Here is an 11,140-nt window from a genome sequence, read left to right as displayed (position 1 = left end):
CCAGGCCCAGAGTTCAAGCCTCACTACTGACCAAAAAAAAAAAAAAAAATTAAGTAGTTGTATAAAGAGGTTACAATCCATAAGTTATAAGTACAATGCTTCATCATCAGTGTTACCCCTTCCTTTTTTCTCCCCCATTTTCTCCCTCCCATCCCTACCCTTACATGTTATATAGTTTATTTTTACATCATGTTTATTAAATATAATGATTACACTGGGCATCAGTAGCTCATGCTACTCAGGAGGCTGAGATCTGAGGATCACAGTTCAAAGTGAGCCCAGGCAGAAAAGGCCAATAGACTCTTATCTCCAATTAACGATCAGAAAACCAGAAGTGGTGCTGTGGCTCAGGTGGTAGAGTGCTAGCCTTGAACTGAAAAGCTGAGGGACAGCGCCCAGGCCTCCCTCCATTCCTGTGTCCCATCTCTCCCCACCCCCAAGAAAACCTTTCTGATATTTGTTTTGATAAACAGTACTTTAGTTGTTGAGAGGAGTTACACCTTTGAATTCCTCCCCTAAGAATAACTTTATTTTTGTGTAAATGCATTGAAACCAGTATGTATTATGCACAGTTGCATTTTAGATCTAGCTGACAGTGGAATCCTTATTCTCAAGGCCTTAAAAGGGTTAATTGCAGGCCACCTTTTCTATTTTCTAGGTCATTGCTGTTGTAGGGCAGCAAAACGTGGAGGGCAAACGGATCCCATTTGGATTCAAGCACCGGACTCTGCCTCACTTCATCAAGGATGATTATGGGCCTGAGAGCCGTGGTTTTGTGGAGAACTCCTACTTGGCTGGCCTCACACCCACCGAGTTCTTCTTCCATGCCATGGGAGGGCGTGAGGGTCTCATCGACACAGCTGTCAAGACTGCTGAGACTGGTGAGGCCTTCTTCAGGGTACTCCATTGCCTGGCTCAAAAACCTCTGGGGAGGGGAGATTCTCAGCCCAGAGGCTACTTTCAGAGGTGATACTTTGCCTCTGTGGAAAGTTTATAGAGACTAAAGTTCAAGAATTAGCTGAGGGGCTGGGAAGGTGGCTCAGTGGTAGAGTGCCTGCCTTGCATGCACAAGGCTCTGGGTTCGATTCCTCAGCACCGCATAAGCAGAAAAAGCTGGAAGTAGCGCTGCAGCTCAAGTGGTAGGGTGCTATTCTTGAGTTGAAGAGCTGTAGAACAGCACTCAGTCCCAGAGTTCAAACCCCACAACCGACAAAAAAAAAAAAAAATAGAGCTGAGCTCAGTGCTACAATATTTGTCTGTATTGTGTTACTCCCGGTTTAATCCCCAGCACTGCAAAAGAAGAAAGACAAAAACCCTTGTTTAGATTGCTTTACAGCATTCAGTGGTATCAGATAGACCCTGGTTTACTTAGCGCAGGTAGGTAGTTCTTAGGGGAAGCAAGGTGCTCAGTCCATCAGGTGGTAGCATGCTTTGGTAAAAAAACTTTGGATGGAAGTTGGGCCCTGGTGGCTCATGCCTATATAATCCTGAAGCTATTCAGGAGGCTGAGATCTGAGGATCACGGTTCGAAGCCAGCCTGGGCAGGAAAGTTTGTGCAATTTTTATCTCCAATTAACCACCAACAAAACAGAAGTGGAGCTGTGGCTTAAGTGGTGGAATGTCAGTTTTGAGTGAAAAAGCTCAGGGACAGTGTCCCGGGTACCAGCACAAAACAAAAAGTCTAAGAGAGGCTTTGAGTATAGCTCAGTGTGTGCCTGATGTGCAAGTGGCTACTAACTAGTAGTACAGGGGGCTACTAGCAGGCTTTTACAGGAACCATGTGGGTTTAGACCCCAGGTTGGATCTTTGGGCTTTATTCTATTTACCTAGGTTCCTTCTGTTGACTTCATCTCCTCTACAGGCTATATCCAGCGGCGGCTGATCAAGTCCATGGAGTCTGTGATGGTAAAATATGATGCAACTGTGAGGAACTCCATCAACCAGGTGGTGCAGCTGCGCTATGGCGAGGATGGTTTGGCAGGCGAGAGTGTTGAGTTCCAGAACCTGGCCACGCTTAAGCCTTCTAACAAGGCTTTTGAGAAGAAGTAAGGAGGAGGGCAAGTGGGTGGTTCATTCCCCTGGGTCTTAGGGCCTGAGTTATAGGTTTTCCTCCCTTTTTCCCTCCCAAAAGAGGTGGTCTGAAATGTGTCTTATACTTGTGAATAACTTTTAGCACATTTTCCTGACTATCTAAAACAGTTGCTCAATGAGGAGGAATGAAGGCAGATTTGAGATCTGTTCCTGCTTTGTCCCTAGTGATGGTATAATATAACATAGGGAAGGTACATGCTCAAGTCTTATTGGCAATCCTTGGCCAAGTATCTTGCCTCCAGAGCACTGCTTGGCACCTCACTCTGCTATAGGGATGAGAACCTGGACTCCACCTGTCCCCCTAACTCTCCCTTTCCCACTTGCAGGTTCCGCTTTGATTATACCAATGAAAGGGCCCTGCGGCGCACTCTGCAGGAGGATCTGGTAAAGGATGTGCTGAGCAATGCACATATACAGAATGAGCTGGAACGAGAATTTGAACGAATGCGTGAGGATCGAGAAGTGCTCAGGGTTATCTTCCCAACTGGTGACAGCAAGGTACATGTGAATGGGAAGTATTAGGCTGGAGACATGCTTTGCTGGATGGCTGCCCCCTCACTGTCCTCCTTCCAATCCCTCCTCAGGTTGTCCTTCCCTGTAACCTCTTGCGCATGATCTGGAATGCTCAGAAAATCTTCCACATCAACCCTCGTCTTCCCTCTGACCTGCACCCCATCAAAGTAGTAGAGGGTAAGTAACTCCTTAGGAGGGTCTCCGACTAGTCTGGAGGATAGGAGTCTGATCTTGTTCTGACGATCTCTTTATTCTTCGTTGGTCTCAGGAGTCAAGGAACTGAGTAAGAAGTTAGTGATTGTGAATGGGGATGACCCCCTAAGTCGGCAGGCTCAGGAGAATGCCACATTGCTCTTCAATATCCACTTACGGTCCACACTGTGTTCCCGCCGTATGGCTGAGGAGTTTCGGCTTAGTGGAGAGGCTTTTGACTGGCTGCTCGGGGAGATAGAGTCCAAGTTCAACCAAGCCATTGTGAGTGTTGTACTTTTCTCCTTGGCCTTGTTTTTTGTGTTATATTTGTTGATTTGTCTAGCTTCCACTTTTGGAATAATAGCTCTCATTCTTTGAAAGTCTGCTGTATACCAGCAGCTTTGGTGCATTATGCCTTTGTACCATAGCAACCTTGAAATGATCCTAGTAGGAAGATTTCAGTTCCATATGGCAAGTGATAAAACTGAGGCTTGAATGATTATAGTGTATGATAGTCAGACAGAAAATAAATGTCAGGGCTGGGAAGGTGGCTCAGTGGTAGAGCGCTTGCCTTGCACTCATGAGGCCCTGGGTTCGATTCCTCAGCACCACATAAGCAAAAAAGAAAAAAGCCGGAAGTGGCGCTGTGGCTCAAGTGGTAGAGCGCTAGCCTTGAGCTGAAGAGCTGAGGGACAGCGCCCAGGCCCAGAGTTCAGGCCCCACTACCGGCCCCCCCCCAAAAAAAAAAGAAATGTCATGACTAGGGTATGAAATAGTATTATTTATTTTTCTAAAATGCCTTTGACTATGTAGAGATTTTTTTTTTTTGGTGGTGGAGGGGCAGTGCGGGGAGGTATTTGAATACTATGGATTGAACTTAGGGAAACATACTAACATACTCCAACCACTCTTCGGTTCCTATGTGCCAAATTCCAATTTAGGTAGAAGGAATTGGAGGGAGTAACTAGAAGAGAGTTGAATCATAATAATTATAGGCATGCCTCTGAATTGATACAAATCAGGAATGTATTAGGAAGTAAAACAATACACCATTAAAAAATTAATGACTTCCAGTGCACATTCCTATAATTCTAGCTATTCAGGAGGCTCAGATAAAAGAATCAAAGTCCAAAGCCAGCTTAGGCAAAGAAATACAAGAAACTCTTCTCTCTAATTCACCACCAGAAAACTGGAAGTGGAGCTGTGGCTCAAAGTAGTAGAGTCCTAGCCTTGAGCAAAAGGGCTTAGAGACAGCACGTAGGCCCTGAGTTCCAGCCCTATGACCAATAACACACAAAAAAACACATTGATACATATATATGTATACATATATGTGTACATATGTATATTTTTAAATCACTCTGCCTTTGCTCAACTCATTCACAAAGCCAGGCAGGGTTGGCTTTGTCTGATGGTAGCTTTTCCTTAGGCCCATCCTGGGGAAATGGTTGGAGCTTTGGCTGCACAGTCTCTTGGAGAGCCTGCCACTCAGATGACCTTGAACACCTTCCACTATGCTGGTGTGTCTGCCAAGAATGTGACTCTAGGTGTGCCCCGACTCAAAGAGCTCATCAATATTTCCAAGAAGCCAAAGACTCCTTCGCTTACTGTCTTCCTGCTCGGCCAGTCTGCTCGAGATGCGGAGAGGGCCAAGGTAAGGGACAAGGAGCCATGAACCTCTTGATAGGAAGAAGAGGAGGTAAACTCCCCCCAGCATCAAGTGTTGGAGACTCCTTCAGTGTTCAGATTTCAAGAGACCTTTGGAGCTACCCCAGTGCCTGTGCCATGAGTCCCTTTCTCTCCCCAGGACATTCTGTGCCGCCTGGAGCATACAACATTGAGGAAGGTGACTGCCAACACAGCCATCTACTATGACCCTAACCCCCAGAGCACCGTGGTGGCAGAAGACCAGGAATGGGTGAATGTCTACTATGAGATGCCTGACTTCGATGTGGCCCGAATATCTCCCTGGCTGTTGCGTGTAGAACTGGACCGGAAGCACATGACTGACAGGAAGCTGACCATGGAACAGATTGCAGAAAAAATTAATGCTGGTATGTCCAGCTTCGGAGTCCTGCGTGGGCTACCACATCTGTTGTGTTCATTGCACTTGAGTCCTCCTGCCATTTGTATACCAGCTTTGCTCTCTATTGGATTTCTTCTCTGGGGTCTTCATACCTTACAGATAGATCTTCTGCACTCACTTTCTTTATCAAGTGTGCCTTGTCTCTGTCTAGAGGGAATCTGTGGCAAGTTTTTGGGGGGAGGATAAGCCAAAAGAATACCCTATGCAAGGAGAACTGCGTATGGGCAATGATAAGGAAGCGTCCTGCTCATTGTGATCTCCTTTCTCATGGCTCATTGTTTTCCCTATTAGGTTTTGGTGATGACTTGAATTGCATCTTTAATGATGATAATGCAGAGAAGCTGGTCCTTCGTATCCGCATTATGAACAGTGATGAGAACAAGATGCAAGAGGTAAACAGGACCCAAGGAAAAACAGGCATTTTAGCTGTTAAATCCTGAGTAATCACCAAAGAAGTAAAGATACATTGAAGGTCCAGTTGTACCCACCTAAATTAGAAATAGGAAGTAGTGGTTAATAATGATTGTTAAAACTTGTAGCAGCAAAAATCTATGGAATCCAAAGCACTATCCCATGAGACAAAACAGATGGCTTTGGGAAGGGCGCTTCTCATAACCATATCGGGCTGGCCTTCCTCCAGGAAATACTGCTGTTGGCTTTCCTGAAGCAATACACATCTCAAAAAGCAGGGGTTGAGAGGTCTGCTGGACAAGAGAAATTACTGTGTCCTTGGGAAGGTAGTATGACTCTGGGGATATAACAAGACCTGTGAAAATACTTTGATTCATCTGGGCATAGCTCCTGATAAGTTATACTTGCATATGAGGATGCCTGCTGCTTGCTGGGTTGTTTTTGTTTTTTTTGGTCGTGAGGCTTGAACTCTGGGCCTGGGCTCTGTCCCTCAGCTCTTCAGCTCAAGGCTAGCACTCTGCCACTTGAGCCACAGCGCCACTTCAGGTTTTTTGGTGGTTTATTGAGATAAGAATCTCAAGGACTTCCCTGGCCAGGCTGGCTTTGAACTGTGATCCTCAGATCTCAGCCTCCTGAGTAGCTAGGATTACAGGTATGAGTCACCAGTGCCCCTCCTGTTTTTTTGTTGTTTTTTTTTTTAAAGACACATTTTCATTTAGGCTGGCATGGCATCAACTATATAACCTAGTTTGACCTCAGACTTTTTATTTTTCCCCTCAAATTCTTTGTTTGTTGTTTTGCTTTGTTTTGGGTCATGGGGCTTAAACTTTGGGCCTGGGTGCTGTCCCTGAGCTCTTCAGCTCAAGGTGACATTCTACCACTTGAGCCACAGTGCCACTTCTGGTTTTCTGATGGTTAATTGGAGATAAGAGTCTCACAGACTTTTTTGCCCAGACTGGCTTTGAACTGTGATCCTCAGGTCTCAGCCTCCTGAGACCACTGGCACCCAGCCCCCTCAAACCTTGATCCAGTCTTCTGAGTGTTAGGATTTGCAGGCATGTGCCAACATGACTGGTTGTCTGCTACTTTAATAGTAAAAACTGAAGAACTCACTAACTACTAAAGTATCAGAGAATAGTTAGGAAAATATTAGACCTGGCATATATGACTCAGGTAGTATTTGTCTAGCTAGTACAAGGCCCTGAGTTCAAACCCTACTACTACCAAGAAAATATTACTATCTGAACATAATACACTCATACATTAAAAGAGGTCTCTTTTACCCACCCCCCATTTTTTCTATTGGCCTGAATTAACTGTACAAGAGGGGATTTCATTATGATTTATACTTAAATGGATATAGTATAATCCAGTATTTCCCCCTTCTTTCACAAAAGAAGTAATTTTTAATTTGTACAAGCCTGGCAAGCACTTAGCTAAGCGTCAGAAGCAGAATAGGGAATACTATCCATCTGGCTACAGCACTCAAATGTCACACATATTTGTGAGGGACCAGATGATAGCTGTGAAAAAGAAAAAAAACCAGCGGACCCATTGCTCACAGCTCTAATCCTAGCTACTCAGGAGGCTGAGATCTGCGGATCATGGTTCAAAGCCAGTCCAGCAGAAAAGTCTATGAGACTCTCCAATAAATTACCAAAAAAAAAAAAAACAAAACTAGAAGTGGAGCTGTAGATAGCTGGCCTTGAGCAAAGAAACTCAGGGACAGTGCTCAGATCCCAAGTTCACCATTCCAGGAGGCTGAGATTGAAATTTGGAGCCAGCCTAGTCAGATTAATCTGTTATCTCTAATTAACCAGCAAACAAGCCAGAAGTGGAGGTGTGGCTCAAGTGATACAGTGCCAGCCTTGACTAAAAGTAAAGGCACAGTGCCCAGGTCCTGAGTTCAAGCCCCAATACTAGCATAGGGGAAAAATAAAAAAGAACAGAGTAGTGGAGTATAGATGCCTATTCCTAGGTTTCTCTTACTATTGTAATATGGTACAATAGTCTTACAGGAGCCAAGGTGACAGTGATGGCTGATTGTTGAAGTCCTTAGAAGGCTGTCAATTGGGATGGAGCAGTGAAGAGAAAAGAGGGTTCTATAATTGCTGACTTCTCTTACTGCAGGAAGAAGAGGTGGTGGACAAGATGGATGATGATGTTTTTCTACGCTGCATTGAGTCTAACATGCTGACGGATATGACTCTGCAGGGCATCGAGCAGATTAGCAAGGTTGGTCTTTCCCCATCCAGCCACTCTCCCCCTCTCATCCCCTGCCCTGCCCTACCTGACTAGAGCTAGTTCTGCCCTCCAGGTGTACATGCACTTGCCGCAGACAGACAACAAGAAGAAGATCATCATCACAGAGGATGGAGAGTTCAAGGCCCTGCAGGAGTGGATCCTAGAGACGGATGGCGTAAGCTTGATGCGGGTGCTGAGTGAGAAGGATGTGGACCCTGTACGCACCACATCCAATGACATTGTGGAGATCTTCACGGTGAGTCTTGAGAGCATGCTGCTTGTGGCCCTTCCAAGGACTCTCACCTTACCCCCTTACTCCGCTTTCCACTCAGAGGATTTCCATGCCCACGCGTTCTACTTCAATCTTTTTTGAGTGAGCTGCACTGACCCCTGACTCTTACTTACCTGTGGATCTGGGGAGCAGAGCCCTAACCACCTCAACCTTTATTGTAGGTGCTGGGCATTGAGGCCGTGCGGAAAGCCCTGGAACGGGAGCTGTACCATGTTATCTCCTTTGATGGTTCTTATGTCAATTACCGGCATTTGGCTCTCTTGTGTGATACCATGACCTGTCGTGGCCACTTAATGGCCATCACTCGACATGGAGTCAACCGCCAGGACACCGGACCGCTCATGAAATGCTCCTTCGAGGAGACGGTAATGGCAGAATGGGAACAGGGTGGGAGGCAGGAGCTCACTGGGAGCGGGAGTGAGTGTGGGTCAGTTGGGGGCCATTGGTACTGCCCTTGAAGGTTGAGTTGCTCCTCTGTAGTGGAGTTGTCTTGAGTTGTATGTGTAGAGAGGTTTAACAGGGCCTGTTCTCGTTGTTTAGGTAGACGTGCTTATGGAAGCAGCTGCCCATGGGGAAAGTGACCCCATGAAGGGAGTCTCTGAGAATATCATGCTGGGCCAGCTAGCTCCAGCTGGCACTGGCTGTTTTGACCTCCTGCTTGATGCAGAGAAGTGCAAGTACGGCATGGAGATCCCCACCAATATCCCCGGCTTGGGGGCTGCTGGACGTGAGTATGACAGCTTCAGCCTCACAGAGCCTGCTAGGTCTGTGAAGTGGGGGTGAGGCAGGCCATGGCCAGAGGGTGTCCGTGGTCCCTGGGTGCTGTTCCTCATGAGTTACTTTGGACTTCTTTGCAGCTACTGGCATGTTCTTCGGCTCAGCACCCAGTCCCATGGGAGGAATCTCTCCTGCCATGACACCCTGGAACCAGGGTGCAACTCCAGCCTATGGTGCCTGGTCTCCAAGTGTTGGTGAGTGTCCTGGTCTAGGAGGGAAGCCCTATGGCGATCCAGAAGCAGCTGGGCTGGAATGGTGGATAGTCAGGGCAGTGGAGGCTGAAGAGGGGGCGTAGGGGCTCTGGGTTTAGCTTGTTTTTTTCTTCCCTTCTAGGGAGTGGGATGACTCCAGGGGCAGCCGGTTTCTCTCCCAGTGCTGCTTCTGATGCCAGCGGCTTCAGCCCAGGGTACTCTCCTGCCTGGTCTCCCACGCCAGGCTCCCCAGGCTCCCCAGGCCCCTCCAGCCCATACATCCCCTCACCAGGTGAGTGAGCACTCTTAAATTTCCTCCTGGGTCCTTAGCCAGTTTTCCCATCCCTTACCTTCCTTGTCTGTTTCTCTTTCACAGGTGGTGCTATGTCTCCCAGCTACTCGCCTACGTCACCTGCCTATGAGCCTCGCTCCCCTGGGGGCTATACACCCCAGAGTCCTTCATACTCCCCGACTTCGCCCTCCTACTCTCCGACCTCGCCATCCTATTCTCCAACCAGTCCCAACTATAGCCCCACGTCACCCAGCTACTCGCCGACCTCACCCAGCTACTCGCCGACCTCACCCAGCTACTCGCCGACATCACCCAGCTACTCACCGACGTCACCCAGCTACTCACCAACGTCACCCAGCTACTCGCCGACATCACCCAGCTACTCTCCCACTTCACCCAGCTACTCCCCAACATCTCCCAGCTATTCACCAACATCTCCTAGTTACTCCCCAACATCACCCAGCTACTCCCCCACATCACCTAGCTACTCACCGACGTCTCCAAGCTATTCGCCCACATCCCCAAGCTACTCACCAACTTCCCCGAGCTACTCACCCACCAGCCCGAACTACTCTCCAACCAGTCCCAATTACACCCCAACATCACCCAGCTACAGCCCAACGTCCCCCAGCTACTCACCTACTAGCCCGAACTATACACCAACAAGCCCCAACTACAGCCCAACCTCTCCAAGCTATTCCCCAACTTCGCCCAGCTACTCCCCGACCTCACCAAGCTATTCGCCTTCAAGCCCACGGTATACCCCACAGTCTCCGACCTACACCCCAAGCTCTCCCAGCTACAGCCCCAGCTCTCCCAGCTACAGCCCTACTTCACCCAAGTACACCCCAACCAGCCCTTCCTACAGCCCCAGCTCACCAGAGTACACCCCAACCTCTCCCAAGTACTCACCTACCAGCCCCAAGTATTCACCCACTTCTCCCAAGTATTCGCCTACAAGCCCTACTTACTCGCCCACCACCCCCAAGTACTCACCAACATCTCCCACTTACTCACCAACCTCTCCAGTCTACACCCCAACCTCCCCCAAGTACTCGCCTACTAGTCCCACCTACTCCCCTACTTCTCCCAAGTACTCCCCCACCAGCCCCACCTATTCGCCCACTTCCCCCAAAGGCTCTACCTACTCTCCCACTTCTCCTGGCTACTCGCCCACCAGCCCCACCTACAGCCTCACCAGCCCTGCCATCAGCCCCGATGACAGTGATGAGGAGAATTGAGGGTAAGAAGGGCACGGCAGCAGCTGGCTAAGGCCAAGGCAGCCTTCGGAGCTCTGCAGTCCTCTTCTATGAGCCCAGCTCCCTTGTACATAACCCTTGTGATAGTTCTCTGTTGAAGTTCTGGATCCCGTTTTGGATGGGGCTTTTTGTCTTGTTCTCTCCTTGTGCTGTCTCTGAACTCTGACCTAGCTGTGGGGTTCTTCCTGGTTCCTACCCCAAGCTGGCCCCACATTGAAGGTCCTTTCTAGCCTGAGGCTTGATTGGAATTAGATGTTTTAACTTCATAGGGGCGTTCTGCTCTGGATCATACGTCTGATCTTTGGGAAGGACAAAGCTTAAGCTGCCTTTTTTCTGTTATTTTTTGACGTTTAAATAAAGTTTACAAATTTTGACCAAAAGTCTGTGTGTTAAGTCCTTTATTGGGGTTGTAGCGAGGTAAATATTCCCAAGGCCCCTGTGCCCTTCCTAGAAAAGTATACAAGGAGTTAGTGCCAAGGCAGTAAAATGATTACCCTTAATCCCACCACTAGGAGGCACATTTTCTTTTTTTGTATACTAAATGAGTTTCTTTTAACAAAAAAATTGTCATCTCAGATGAAAATGAACTATGGATATATCATTTTGATGCAGAACTTAAAAGGATTGGGAATAATTGCTTGCTTTTAGTTGACCATTTTTCTTTTTTTCCTCTCTTGTCTTTTTTGTTAGTTGTGGGGCTTGAACTCAGGGCCTGGGCACTGTGCCTGAGTTCCTTTGCTCTAGGCTGGTGCTCTACCACGTAAGGCTGTAGCTCCACTTCCAGTTTTCTAG

The 11,140-nt window shown here is 47.8% G+C and overlaps 1 protein-coding gene across 1 annotated transcript in view; it reads left to right on the top strand.

Annotated features, from left to right (window-relative positions):
• Positions 1-10,730, top strand: part of Polr2a (polymerase (RNA) II (DNA directed) polypeptide A, 220kDa) — a 24,500-nt gene extending 13,770 nt beyond the window's left edge. Inside the window, exons 15-29 of the mRNA XM_013013352.1 lie at positions 659-881; positions 1,862-2,045; positions 2,418-2,589; positions 2,676-2,781; positions 2,873-3,078; positions 4,226-4,450; positions 4,604-4,850; positions 5,174-5,274; positions 7,424-7,528; positions 7,611-7,793; positions 7,991-8,194; positions 8,370-8,556; positions 8,687-8,800; positions 8,940-9,089; positions 9,174-10,730. Coding sequence (XP_012868806.1) covers positions 659-881; positions 1,862-2,045; positions 2,418-2,589; positions 2,676-2,781; positions 2,873-3,078; positions 4,226-4,450; positions 4,604-4,850; positions 5,174-5,274; positions 7,424-7,528; positions 7,611-7,793; positions 7,991-8,194; positions 8,370-8,556; positions 8,687-8,800; positions 8,940-9,089; positions 9,174-10,330 — 3,564 coding nt within the window. The 3' untranslated portion in view covers positions 10,331-10,730. The remainder of the gene's footprint in view (positions 1-658; positions 882-1,861; positions 2,046-2,417; positions 2,590-2,675; positions 2,782-2,872; positions 3,079-4,225; positions 4,451-4,603; positions 4,851-5,173; positions 5,275-7,423; positions 7,529-7,610; positions 7,794-7,990; positions 8,195-8,369; positions 8,557-8,686; positions 8,801-8,939; positions 9,090-9,173) is intronic.
• Positions 10,731-11,140: the final 410 nt, after the last annotated feature.

This window comes from Dipodomys ordii, unplaced genomic scaffold, assembly GCF_000151885.1.
Source record: "Dipodomys ordii isolate 6190 unplaced genomic scaffold, Dord_2.0 Scaffold19, whole genome shotgun sequence".
NCBI classification, from domain to species: Eukaryota; Metazoa; Chordata; class Mammalia; order Rodentia; family Heteromyidae; genus Dipodomys; species Dipodomys ordii.
This window is presented reverse-complemented; position numbering and strand designations above follow the sequence as displayed.